The sequence below is a fragment of the Cucumis melo genome, chromosome 10 (genome assembly GCF_025177605.1).
Source record: "Cucumis melo cultivar AY chromosome 10, USDA_Cmelo_AY_1.0, whole genome shotgun sequence".
Taxonomy (NCBI): Eukaryota; Viridiplantae; Streptophyta; class Magnoliopsida; order Cucurbitales; family Cucurbitaceae; genus Cucumis; species Cucumis melo.
The window spans coordinates 1,114,991-1,127,788 of record NC_066866.1 but is presented as its reverse complement, the minus strand read 5'-3'; the positions used below and the strand labels follow the sequence as shown (position 1 = coordinate 1,127,788).

Genomic DNA, 12,798 nt, shown 5'->3' with positions numbered 1-12,798 from the left:
AATACATTTATATATCAGTTGAGTTAGACTCGTTTCAACATCAAAATATAAAGTTTATAAAAAATCGAATCTGTCCAATAATCCAAACACATACTTACAAACCATTAGCAACCACCTCATACTTTTACAAAACCCTTCTGAAATTGCAAAACAAATAACTCCTCAATCAAACAAAAACATCCCATTATTGTGATAATTCTTTTTATAAAAAACATCGAACTACTTCGATTTCCACACTAATATTGATATATAATGTTCTTGGATATACGTATTGTTCATATCAAATAAGTCCACACAAATATGCAACTGATATGGAAACTGCAGCTGCTATAAACTTCATGTAGTTTCGATCATGAATACCTCCGGCACCATTACCTCCTCCTCTGCCGCCGCCGCCACCGCCTCTTCCTCCACCGCGGGTAATTGCTATATCATGTATTGGGATCCCATTTGTATAACCATGTCGACCCTCTATATTGTATCTTCTACCATGTTTCTCCATATGCTCACTTTCTTGGTGCTTAATACTGTCTGCAGTACACACACATATCAATTTCTTTGAACATCTAAATATATTTTTGGGTATTTTTGTTCTGTTTAGTTTTGAAAATAAAGTCATTTAAAAAAAAACGATTCAAGAGTTTAATAATAAAGAAAAGTGGAGGAAGAAGATGGGAAAAATGTTAAAAGCAGGCCTAACTCTACAACGAGATTGCATTCTATTACAGAGGTGGAAATAAAGTTCGATTCTTTTCGACATTCGATTATTGTAGTAAAAAAAAGGGACAGAATTATAATAAAGAAAATGACCTGTTACAAAGAGTTGTTTGAAAGCAAATGAATGCACCATAGATGAATATATCAGAATCAAAATCAATGCAATCTCTGTTCTTCTTCTTCTTCTTCCCATTTTTTTTCTCTCTATTGGTCACTATTTGTTAGTTGAACTAATTTATAATGTAAATATTGAAGAACTTTTGGTCTTATCTTATGTGCCCTTTCAATTGACTAATAATAATAATCAATAATAATAATTTTTTTTTGTTCTTATTATATGTGCTATTGAATTGAAAGAAGAATTTTGGGCTTTATTTTATGTCCTTGATTCAAAGAAGGTGGTTAGCAGATGTTGCAACAATTTTAAAAAGTCAGATAAATTTTGTTATATTTTTTTATCTTTTTTAGAATACCATTGTGTACACTTTGTTTTGTTATTAGAGTTCTTAAAAAACAATTACAAACTATTTACGCTTTATATAACAAAATCACCTAAACACAAAATTTATTACATTGAATTGTAAGTATTTTGTCAAATGTTTTATTTTTGATGATTTTTCTTGTTAAAAATTATTATCCTTAAAATTATTATACATTACGGTTACGATCATTCCTATGTGTTATGTTGTTTAATTAATTTGAGTATTTAGAATAAGAATCTAAGAGTTATTTTTTATTTGTTTGTTTTTATTTATTTTATTATGTCCTTCCCATCAACCCAAAATTTTAGCTTAGCCTTTGAGTTTTTCTTCATTGACTAATTGATTTCAATAAATTACAAGTTATCACAATTCGTTTATCCACCTATATATATAATTATTTGTTTGTTTATTAAATTCGTGAGTCAATATCGTCTACCAACGAACGAGTCCACCATACAAAAAAAAGAAAAAAAAAGTAAAAGCCCTTTGTCATTGGATGAGAACAAAAGATGACAAGTCCTCTCTTGTCACAATAAGTCGAGTATTACGTCGAAGTATGTATCTACCATGTATGACGTTGAACAAGGGAGTAATGAGGCATAGATATACATAAAAATTACTTAGATATATGCATCTTCAACATCACGTCTATATCTTAAGTTGTCCAATCAAATTTTGTTATATGAAAAATTTTTTATGAAATATTTTAAATATATGTTTGATCTAAATGGAGAGAAAATATATATATATATATATAAAGATCATAGATGCATCTCGAAATGCATCCAAATATTAGAGACTCTTCGATAACCAAATTTAAATAAAGAATTATCTTCGATACCAAAAAAAAAAAAGAAAAATTGAACCTAGCAAAAATAAGTCGTAAATATTCATACTAATAGTTCATCGATAGACATGAATAAAAATCTAAAATTTTATTATATTGAGGTCTTAATTTCATAGAAATTTCAATAGATATATCGATAAAATGTTAGTTTGGACGAACATTTTTAAAAAAATAAAAATTCAAAAATAAGTTTAAAATAGTAAATAAACATTTTATTTTGAATATAGTTAAACATGTATATTATTTATATTATATTATTATCAAAAACATTTTGATGTATCAAATGATATATTAATTTATTATTGTTCATTAATCTTAAACATTGTATTTTGATTTTTTTCATAAACAATGAAGAGAATAGAAGCCTTATGAATTAGTATGTATATAACAACACTATAAATTTTCTAGGGAAATAAAATTAATGCTTACATTATTGTTGTTGATTGATGAATTGGAATGTAATCGATATTAGATGAGTGAACACAAAATTGCAATAGAGACGAAAACTTCAATTACGACTATAAACTCGACGTAGTTATTATGACGGTTTCCACAGTTGCGGTGTTTTCCACGACGATGTGAAGAAGCTGCTGCATACATTGGTACGACGCCCCTACCTCCTCTTCGATGTTCAACAACCGATAAACTACTTATATTGTCGTAGCTTGATCTCCCAATTAGTTGTTGTTTAGAATCTGCAAAATATATACATATTTCTATGAATCACAAGTTATGAAGGTTTTGGTTACTGTTCTTTTTTCTTTTTCATGTTTATGAAATCTACATTTGTTTTATTTTTATTTTTTTGAAAATATATTCTTAAGAAGTTAGCAGTAGAACAAGAAAATGGTTAATTAAAGTAATATTTATGGGTTTGATTTTAAAAGAATATAAAACAAAAATAAAATGGTTAATTACCAAAAACTAAGAACTTAAAACATCACATCACTTTTTTCCTTTGTATTTTGCACTCGTTTGGTTGTATTTTCGTTCATGTACTAATAATTAAATAAGTTTAAATTTTTGTCGATACAATATAACGTGAAAATATTTATGAAGGGATTGCTAAACTAAATATATCAAGAACTTATTAATTTTTTGACTCAAATTAAAATAACATACACTTCAAATACAAACTATCATAATCTATGTTTACTTAAAAGAAGGATGAGAACCCAGATTAAGAAAGGGTTAGAAAACAATATTAAATAAAAATAAATGGTTAATCAAATCAAACACAAATATATAAAAGTAAACTAATTGTTTTTTTCCTGTATTTTTTTACAATATTTCGATAACATTTGAATTCGTACCCAAATTCTACTTAACTTTTGTTTAATATTTAACAAATAAAGAAAAAAAAAGTTTTTTTTCTCCTTATTATCATGATTAGATATCGAGTAATACGAAGCATTCATAGATCAATATAAATAGCGTATACAAATCAACTTTAATCAAAGATCAAGGACTAAATCGAAAAACGCATAATCAGTCAAAGGGTACGATATCTATATTTAAGAGTTGAAGAAAAAGAAGAAGAAGAAGAAGAGATCAAGTGGAGAATAATTGACCTATTGTGAAGAGTTGTTTCAAAGCAAAGGAAGAAGCCACCATATATGAATAAAGAATAATCAAAATGAATACCATTTCTCTTCTTCTTCCCATTTTTCTCTCTATTATTCACTCTGATCTGTTGATATATGAAACTAACCAATGCTGTTTAGAGAAATGGGAATTTATGTGGATATATATATATATAGAATAAAATAAATAAAATACTATTTGTTACTTATTCAATATCAATATTTAAGAATTTTTAAACGTATAATAATTAGTTTTTATAATTTTAATAAATCTCATTTGATCATGTACTTTTTTAGGTGAAATAGTCACAGATAACAAAAAAAAATATATATATTTTTACAGAATATATAGAAAAATGTCAAAAATAGAATATTTGATAAAATATTTATACTTCATAGGTAGAAGTAAAATTTTTTGTCTTTTAATTGTTTTATGGAGGTAAATAATTTGTCAAATTTTTTTATTTTTGAATTTTTTTTTTAAAAAAAACCTTTAAATCAATTAGAGAGAGTTTGTTTAATTTTTTTTTTTATATTTTGTAAATAGTTTTAATATTTTACTATTTTTTAATAAATATTTATATAATGTGTTTTTTTATAAAAATTATTATTAATATTAAATTATTTTTTATAACAACAAATATATTCAAAACAGAACAAATTCTAAAGCAAAAAGATAAAAAGGATGTTTTACCTTTAAAATATCAGGATGTTTTATTTCTATCTTCTTTGTTTTAAATATGTTATTGCTTTTTTTTATTATTATTATTTTAACAAATTATCATCATCATTTGTTTAAAGAGATTCTCACCTTTGACTTAATTTCAGTTAAAGTATGTGCTTTTGGCTTGTACTTTAATAAACTACACTTGTTTTGGTTCATTATGAAATTCTAAAGTTAAGTTTCACAAATATATATATATATATATATATATATATATATTTCAATTATGCTTTATTGACTTAAAAATATTTATTTCCCTCTTTTAAAAAAAGTTTAATTTTTATTCTCAATTTTTTATTTTGTTTTTCCAATTTATCATTATCTACAAATATATATGCTAAGATAAGATTGAAATTAATACACTATAGTTAAAGTAAAATATAGTATATTTACTTGACAATCAATGATAATTGTTTTTAAATGGTTTTAAATATGTATTTTTAGATGAAATAGATAAGTAAATTATTTATAATTTCATTTTTCTATGGATGAAAATTTAAACCATGTCCAGTACATATAAATGTCAATTAAGTTGAGATGTCAGCAGTCAACTAATCTCCAACTAATTCCATTCATAAACTCTCTTTTTTATGGGTTCGTGTCTCAACAAGAATGATATTTCTTATTGTTTATAGGTTATGATATGAATATACTGCACTAATTCGTTATGTATGGATAATGAGATTTTCGAAATGGAAAAGAATTCGAGTTGTCATTTTTAATCTTCTATTAACTAAGAATCATTTATTTCAACAATTCATTTTGTAAATTTGTCTATTGAAAAAGTCTGTATAAGTGCGTGAATTGATATACATGAATGATTGTAAGTAACTCTAATAAAACGAGCTAAATTGATTTCATTAATACAAATCATCGTCTCAATTTTAATAGATACAGCTGTAGAACTTTCAAAAGTTGAAAGATACTAATACTGTTTTCAAATAAGGCAAAGTGTTTTTTTCAAAAATAGAAAAATGACAAACTATTTACCTTCCAAATAACAAAGCCACTCAAAAACAAAATTAATTACGTTAGATTTTTCTATGGAATATATATATCTTATCAAATGTTTTTTTTTTTTGACAATTTCTCTAAAGTAAAAAAAAAATTATTTACAAATATAACCAAATATCATTTATAGATGCTAATAAACATATATAAACTACTATCATCTATCATTGATAAATACATTGTGATTATCTTTTACCAATATATTATGATTTTTTTTGTTATATTTATAAATATTTTTAATTGTTGTTCGATTAAAACAATTTTTTGAGGTATAATTTTAATATTCTTTTAAATTGTTATATGAAAATAAAAATATGAAAAAGGGTAGGAAAAAGAAAAAGGAAGCAGTGGCAGAAATTGATTGGATTAGTATGTGGATCACAAAACTCTGTTAACACATTACAATGAGAAGCCATTCCATTCGCCATTGTTGTCAGCTTCCTTTCACCAACGATTCACCTCTAATCTTCACCACCTATCATAATTCTCTACCCTAAATTCCCATCTCCTCCATTCAGTTTCAGATGGCAATGATTCTCAAAGGAGGACGCGGACTTGGAGTTTCAACTGCCACTTACTTCCCTGCCCACAATCCTAAACCTTCTCCACTTTTCTCCCTTCACATGGTACGTTTTCTCATTCCGATTCCATGTTGTTCTTGTCAATTTATTCTTGTTTTGATTCTCTTCTGAATAGACCTTCGGTTTTAGTTATACCCTTTTGAAATTTCGTATTCTCTTTTACAGCACAGTTTCTTAAGGAACTCGTGGTTGATTTTGATTGGTTATGTTCTTCCGATTGTGACTAGCTGTGTGGTGTTTGAGTTATACGAGAGAAAAATGGAAAATGAAGCTTAAAAATTCTCCATAGAATCGTGCCATGTTAGGTAGTTTTGGTTTGCAAAACTAGGTGCCAAATTAAAGTAGTTAGCAGAAGAGAAAAATAGTATTGGTACTTTGAAATAATCTGTACTTGAACTATTGCGGGGATTGAATATGTTATATTATTATTGATCACCAAAGCTTAAACTGATTGGCTTACGATAAATTTAAATTCATAATATTTCCCGTCACTTTTCGGATTGGAAATTAGCACATGGTGAAACAAATAGTTATTGATATTAATCAGAGAAGAAACAACTTCGTAAGTGTTTGAACTTAGGATATATTGCTAATCCAAAAATTAAAGTTGAGGGATGGATTGTGGTAAAAAAAAAATTAATTATCATTCTTGACAGTGTTTGGCTATTTCTTTGCTCTCCTGTTTCAATTGGGGGCAGAGTGATAAACGAGAGTTAGAGAGAGCAGGGGAGGAGAGATTCAGTTATGTATAGAGAGTTCAAAATGGACTCATTAGATAAAGAAGATGGTAACCATACCCTCAACTCACTGTACTAGATAGAATCATGATAAGGTAATATGATCCTATAGGTATCATTAGATTAATATGTATATAGATCACGAATATTACAATATAAATATAGAAAAGAGAATTCAAATCCAAGATATGAGGCACTTATAAGTTCATAACTACTTTGCTCAAGCGGTGATATGATATAGGTAGTTGTGGCAAAGGACATCAGAATGGTTTAGCCATAATTTCTGCCTTAGCTATCTTTTTCTTTGAATTGTTTCTAGAAATATAAGTTTTTCTTCCGTTCATTATCTTGTAGTATTTCTTCCATCCTTGATCTTGTTGTAGCCTGTATTTGTTAGCATAGCAAAATCTACTAGAACAGCGGAGTGATATATCACCTAGCTTTTGTGATTATAAGTAGGAATCTGTTCGGCATTACAGATAGCATCCTCCTCTTCATTATATATATCTACTTATGTACGTTTATGCATATGCATATATAGGCATGTACTATGTTTGTAAGTATGTATAAATTATGTATGTATGTATGTATAAATGTTAACAAAAAGAGTTGATGTAACTTAAGTTGACTTGTGCAGATGGTACATAAGCTTGCAGCTGAACGCAAAGTCATATGCTGCTCTACCTTGCAGGAATCATCTACTCCTACAGGTTAGGTGCTCGCGGATTTTTCAGTACATCACTGAAAGAATGACAGACACAGTGACCTCCAAGGAGAATAGATAGTGGATACATATAAACACGATACAAATTACAAACACGGAGGCATGTTATTTTTAAGAAGTCTAGAACTCCGACACAACAAGAACGTGTGCATTAAAATTACATATCATTTTTATATCAAAAGGGGATTCAACATCAATGATTTTATGCATTTATATGGTAAAAAAGAGTTTGTTTAGACTTAACGAGTGCTTAATATGTGTGTAATAAGTGTTGGATTTCTATTTAATTAGTCCAATGTGCTAAAAAGTATCCTGTCTAATAAGTATTGGAGTGATCAAGTATCCGACATGTGTCAGACAAAGATGCTAGCCAAACTAAAGTGTCTTACTTCTTAACTGACTATAATATTTTTACTATTTTTTCCCTTCCAAACGAAAAGGGTGAGGCTTTGGTTCATCTGTTTCTTTCTGCTATGTTTATTAATACTCAGTTTATGGCATCTGCTGAAATGGAAGTATTTTCTATCAGTTGCTGCCGAACCAAAGGAGATAAAGACAGTTCCAAAGGAAGCTCCAGCAAAGGCCAAACCGCCAGCAAAAGCCGCAGTGAAGCCACTGCCTGAGTTGATGGAGGAAGAAGTCATACCTTCATTGAAAGCAATTCTTGAAGCACAAGCCGATGTCTACGATATTGAATTATCATTCCAAGACGACAGAGTTAGTTTCTCTCATCCTCAATTCTCTTTCACTGACAAACCCTTAGCTTTGGCTCATTGAATTTGAATTGACCGTGGCAGTTGGATGGTTCGTTCTTGAAAGATGGAGTTCCTTACTCATTTTGGGCTTTCTTCCCCAATGGCCTCACAGGTACATAAATTCTTAGATAATGTAAATTACAATAAGTACCCCAACCACTCCTATCCTTTCAAAAGTTATCATATTATCATTGACCTTTCATATGGTTTTTAAGAACTGCTTTTGAACCTGAAATAGTGTAGTGGTGACTTTGAATAGAAATTAGGACTTGAACACTACCATATCTGTTCTAGGTTATGATTCCCATCTTAAGTTCCAACCGATTTCTATTCTAAGTGGTATGTTTTTCAATCTTAATGAAAGGTCAGGGGTAATATTACAACTTTTAAAATAACATGAGTATCGTTGAAAAACGGAAAATAATATCTAAGCTCCATATTTGAGACTCTTCAATGGTTGGATTACGAACAGGTCCAAAAGGGTTTTCACTATCTTCATATGGCAATGGAGGAAGCTCTGTTGAGCCCTTTTTGGTCGACGAGAAGAAAGTTTCAGCAAAGCTTATAGTTTTCTGGATTGAGAAGCGTTTGGCTGCACAAGGAATTATTCCAGTCTGGAAAGACTAATCAACAAAATTATTCTTTTTTTTCTTTTCTTTTTTTTTTCTTCTTTTTTTTTTTTTTTTTTTTTTTTGGTTGGGGCTTCTTTGCAAATGATGTATAGCATAATTCTCCATTCTATTGCAATTTGCTCCTTCAACAATGTTAGCTCATCCTATGGAATGTATCAACTTTTTAGTCCCAGAAGATAATTCTCTCTTTTTATACTATTAGGAGCTTAACGTGAATCCTTACGAAAAAGAATGTAAATTCCATAAAATTTTCAATTACCACTTCATCTTGGATGATTAGTACAAATTTGATCAACCGGTGATCTTGTTTGATAACGGTTTGTTTTTAGTTTTTTGTTTTTAAAATTTATGTGTGTGGCGTATGTTTTGAATCGAAAAATTTGTACAAATTCTCAATTGTCAATTTCACCATAAATGGATCATATAATATTGTTTGAACGGTTTTTAAAATATGGTGTTAGATTTGTAGAATGAAAATCCAACCACATTATTTGTGACAATTTTCCTATTTGATTCCAAGTTGCAGTGAAGTGATCCATAAATGATTTATTTAAAAAGAACGATGAAAAAGATAAATGATGTAAATATTATTTTAAATGATAATAATTTTGAAAATATTTATAAATATAACAAAATATCATACTTTATGCATTAGTAGTATATTTTGCTATATCTTGCAAATATTTTGGTTCATCTTGTTGATGTAAATGATTAAGTGCATTCCAGTTACATCTATATCGTATGTTTCATAACCTACTTTTTTACTATACAGTTTATTTTTAAAGGTAATGTTTTATTTTATTTTTGTACCACGAAGATAACATAAGATGAGTGCATTCCAATGAATTCGACGAGCGTAGATAGTTTGTCATTTTGCAATTTTCTACTGTTTGGCATTTACCTATAAAAAAATCAAGAAAAATAGAATAAATAACAAAAATTGGCATAACTTCGCGCCATAAATTCCCGCCTCTTCTCAGTTAGTCACTTGAAATTCTCAATCTCTCTCTCTCTCTCTCAATCGTGCAAGGAAGAATCATCGTCTCACAGGTACGCGTTAGAAATGTTTCTGAGCCACCTGATTTAGGGTTTGAGACTTTCTGCTACTTAGATCGTTCCGTTATGTAACAACTCGAACTTCTTCTATATTGTACGTAAGCTGGTTGCCGTGATAATCTTCTGTGAAATTGATCGAAATGTTTAATTTGATCGATTGTAATCTTCTTCGCACAAAATTACAGTGTAATTGATTGCTGTTCTCGTTGTAGTTGTATGTTATGGTCGCCCCATATTAGCAATGGAAATTAAAATCGGTTTGCCTACAAGCCTTTTTCCGTGTTTGTTTCTTTTGAAGTTGGATTCTATTTCTGCATTTTTGCTATCGATTATTACTTTTATGAGTCGCTTCTTTTATAATTCTGTTATACGCAACGCCATGAGTTGAACAGAGTTACTACAGGTCATGATCTCAATTCTCTGTTGTGCTAAATGTTATAGGTGCATCAAGTAGTTTGTTCCTGATGTTTTATCATTGAGACTAAACGATGATGTTTATTTATTTGGTCAAAGACATTTATCTTATGTGGAATAGAGTTCTTAATTTGCTTTCCGACGCTTTTGCTTTCTCCCTTGCATGGGAGTGCTATCAGATTAGATTTATGAAGGGGAAATCCCTTTATAATTATAATCTAAACATTGAACTTGTATCAATTCAAGCCTTTAACTTTGAACATTGAATCAATTTAGACCTTTCCAATTAGAATTAGTTATAGTACTGTTAATGCATATTTTTCATAATTACATGAGACTTTTCATTAAATTTAAGTTATCCTTTCATCTATTCATTTTTTCTAATTCTTCATTTAGAAAGCATTACCTAGCTACTTTGGTAATCTGTTGAATGATATTATTTAGATGATTTTGAACGTTTTAAATGGATGTAAAAATAGCTATTGATTACTAGTAATTGATTTGAATTGATTCATTGTTTAGATTTTAAATTGATTCAGATATAGTTTGAGGTTTTAATGATACAATCTCCAAAGTTTAAGGGTAAAACTATAAACTGGTTTTTGCCTAGATTTATTCAATTTGTAAGTGTAGACTACACATGTTTCCAGTTAATTTAGTCTGGTTTGAATATTATACTGTCATGATCTTATCACACTAACTGTATAATCCTATGCATCATGCAATTCGTCGTTGTTGATTTTTCAGGATATGGATACGTCAAACCCTGCAGTTTTTGTTAATGGTGAGTTATTGAGCATGCATTGTGGAAGAAAGATTCGAGCAGTGGTTCAAGTTATCCAAAGTGATGGTGGAATCGTTACGGGAAAATCTACGGATGAACAACAATTGACTATTCATGGCTTGCCCACAGTTCCTCACATGAATTTCGTAGAGGTAGTTGGTATTGCTCAAAGCAACAAGACCATCAACGTTGAACATTGGACCGACTTTGGAACCACTTTTGGTATGTACTATAACCATTTCTTTATGTTATCCATATAAGCCACAGGTAATAAATTATCATGGGTGATAAAAAAAGAGACATAGTTTTACTAACCAACTAAAAGTCATAAGTTCAAAGAGTCACATGTATATCTCACTCTTGCCAATGGGTTTGAAAGCTCAGCAAATGCCCTTTGTTCTTTTCTCTTATCCCTCGTAAATGCTAGATTACATGAACTGTTTGGGATTCGGTCATAAACATATTAGACAAAGAATTTTTTTTTCTTTTTGTATATTGACAAAGATTATTTTTTTCTTTTATTCCATTGAGAATCATCGTGGAATTACCGAAAGGGAGAATAGGTTTTTTTGTGGCGTTTCGCCTTCCCTGACTTGCCATCCTCCGTTAAGGAGGAGCAGTGTTATACCGAATTTTGTTTGGGCTTTAATGATTTGTTTTTTAAATGTTCATCGACTAAACTTGAAATTTACCTCTTTTTTCAGATACTGAATCTTACAATCAGCTATGCCAACTTGCAAATGGGGAATTCAGAAGTTTATTTATTTAGTGATTTGTAGGTACAGCATGGCAAGAAGCTAAGAGGTATAATTTGTTATGTGATTTTGAGTCTTCTATGCTTTGTAACTCACGTGGGAGTCTTGAACTGCTAATCTATTAAAAGAACTCCTGTTTTGGTCTGTGTAATGTACCAAGCTATAAGCTAGGCGCGAAGTATGGAATTTTCCTGGAATTTAAAAGGGTTCCAATTTCTCAAGTAGTTGATTCACATATTTTTCATTGAGAAAAACCTACGTGTAGTTGGGTGCACTTGAACTACACTCATCTTTTGTATAATTCGACTACCATTCAATTAGAATGTGTCACGTGTATTTTTTCTTTCATTTCTGTGGTAGAGAGAAGAGAAGTTAGATTGTACTATTTCGTTGTTCTTTTTCATTTGTAGATCATACTACCCAATTAATTTTTAATTTTAGTTTCATCCTTTTTCTAAATTTCATGTTAACATTTTGTAAATAGAACCAAAATAGTCATCTTAAAAAAATACGCCGATTATAAAAATAGAGCAGATAGTTGTAAAATAAAATAATCAAACTAAACTAAAGTTGAAAATACAAACCAACTAGTATTTAAGCTTAACTAATTTAACACACATGAAGAAGTCAAGTTCGAAATCGAATAGACTTAATTTTTTTTCTAATTTTAGCTAAGTGATTGATAATTTGAAAACATTTTAGATAGAGAAATTTAAAAATGGAGCATTTCAAAAATAGAAAAATTTGAAAAACTATTTATACTTCACAAAATAAAATCACAAAAAGAAAAGATCATTACACTTTATTTTTACTATTTTTTACGATTTTTCTTTTGAATGATTATATTTGGATGAAGTAAAAACAAATATCATTGAAGTAAGAAAGGTTAGGTCCGAATATTCAAAAACAGTCGCTTTGGCCGAGTGGTTAAGGCGTGTGCCTGCTAAGTACATGGGGTTTCCCCGCGAGAGTTCGAATCTCTCAGGCGACGTTTCT

The 12,798-nt window shown here is 29.2% G+C and overlaps 3 protein-coding genes, 1 long non-coding RNA gene and 1 other non-coding gene across 8 annotated transcripts; 3 read left to right on the top strand and 2 right to left on the bottom strand.

Annotated features, from left to right (window-relative positions):
- Positions 1–40: 40 nt before the first annotated feature.
- LOC103489385 (uncharacterized) lies at positions 41–911 on the bottom strand. The gene is made up of 2 exons (XM_008448531.2): positions 811–911; positions 41–531 (listed from the first exon to the last, which is right to left on the bottom strand). The coding sequence occupies exons 1-2, from the start codon at positions 908–910 to the stop codon at positions 281–283; spliced, it is 351 nt and encodes a 116-aa protein (XP_008446753.2). The 5' UTR covers position 911; the 3' UTR covers positions 41–280.
- A 1,412-nt stretch (positions 912–2,323) lies between these two features.
- LOC103489384 (uncharacterized) lies at positions 2,324–3,776 on the bottom strand. Its single transcript, XR_537596.3, has 2 exons — positions 3,618–3,776; positions 2,324–2,741 (listed from the first exon to the last, which is right to left on the bottom strand). It is a non-coding gene; the product is annotated as an uncharacterized LOC103489384 (long non-coding RNA).
- A 1,928-nt stretch (positions 3,777–5,704) lies between these two features.
- LOC103489386 (uncharacterized) lies at positions 5,705–9,051 on the top strand. Its single transcript, XM_008448532.3, has 5 exons — positions 5,705–5,990; positions 7,320–7,392; positions 7,936–8,123; positions 8,204–8,273; positions 8,634–9,051. The coding sequence occupies exons 1-5, from the start codon at positions 5,889–5,891 to the stop codon at positions 8,786–8,788; spliced, it is 588 nt and encodes a 195-aa protein (XP_008446754.1). The 5' UTR covers positions 5,705–5,888; the 3' UTR covers positions 8,789–9,051.
- Positions 9,052–9,680: 629 nt separating this feature from the next.
- On the top strand, positions 9,681–12,150 carry LOC103489388 (replication protein A 14 kDa subunit B-like). Of its 4 annotated transcripts, none has more exons than XM_008448533.3 (3): positions 9,681–9,843; positions 11,011–11,269; positions 11,752–12,150. In XM_008448533.3, exons 2-3 carry the CDS (start codon positions 11,014–11,016, stop codon positions 11,814–11,816), a joined length of 321 nt encoding a protein of 106 aa, XP_008446755.1. In that variant the 5' UTR covers positions 9,681–9,843; positions 11,011–11,013; the 3' UTR covers positions 11,817–12,150. The 4 variants fall into 4 exon arrangements, with proteins under 4 accessions (XP_008446755.1, XP_008446756.1, XP_050946981.1 ...); XM_008448534.3 differs by having other exon boundaries at positions 9,807–9,943; XM_051091024.1 differs by lacking the exon at positions 9,681–9,843 and adding an exon at positions 10,013–10,035.
- Positions 12,151–12,711: 561 nt separating this feature from the next.
- On the top strand, positions 12,712–12,793 carry TRNAS-GCU (transfer RNA serine (anticodon GCU)). The gene has a single exon. It is a non-coding gene; the product is annotated as a tRNA-Ser (tRNA).
- Positions 12,794–12,798: the final 5 nt, after the last annotated feature.

Bases quoted from the DNA above. Each gene is read 5' to 3' on its own strand.
- LOC103489385 (XM_008448531.2), bottom strand. From the start codon at position 910: ATGGGAAGAAGAAGAAGAAGAACAGAGATTGCATTGATTTTGATTCTG. The intron at 532-810 runs GTCATTTTCTTT...TGTGTACTGCAG, and splicing joins CAAACAACTCTTTGTAACAG to ACAGTATTAAGCACCAAGAA.
- LOC103489386 (XM_008448532.3), top strand. From the start codon at position 5,889: ATGGCAATGATTCTCAAAGGAGGACGCGGACTTGGAGTTTCAACTGCC. The intron at 8,124-8,203 runs GTTAGTTTCTCT...TGACCGTGGCAG, and splicing joins TATCATTCCAAGACGACAGA to TTGGATGGTTCGTTCTTGAA. The intron at 8,274-8,633 runs GTACATAAATTC...GATTACGAACAG, and splicing joins CTTCCCCAATGGCCTCACAG to GTCCAAAAGGGTTTTCACTA.
- LOC103489388 (XM_008448533.3), top strand. From the start codon at position 11,014: ATGGATACGTCAAACCCTGCAGTTTTTGTTAATGGTGAGTTATTGAGC. The intron at 11,270-11,751 runs GTATGTACTATA...CTCTTTTTTCAG, and splicing joins CGACTTTGGAACCACTTTTG to ATACTGAATCTTACAATCAG.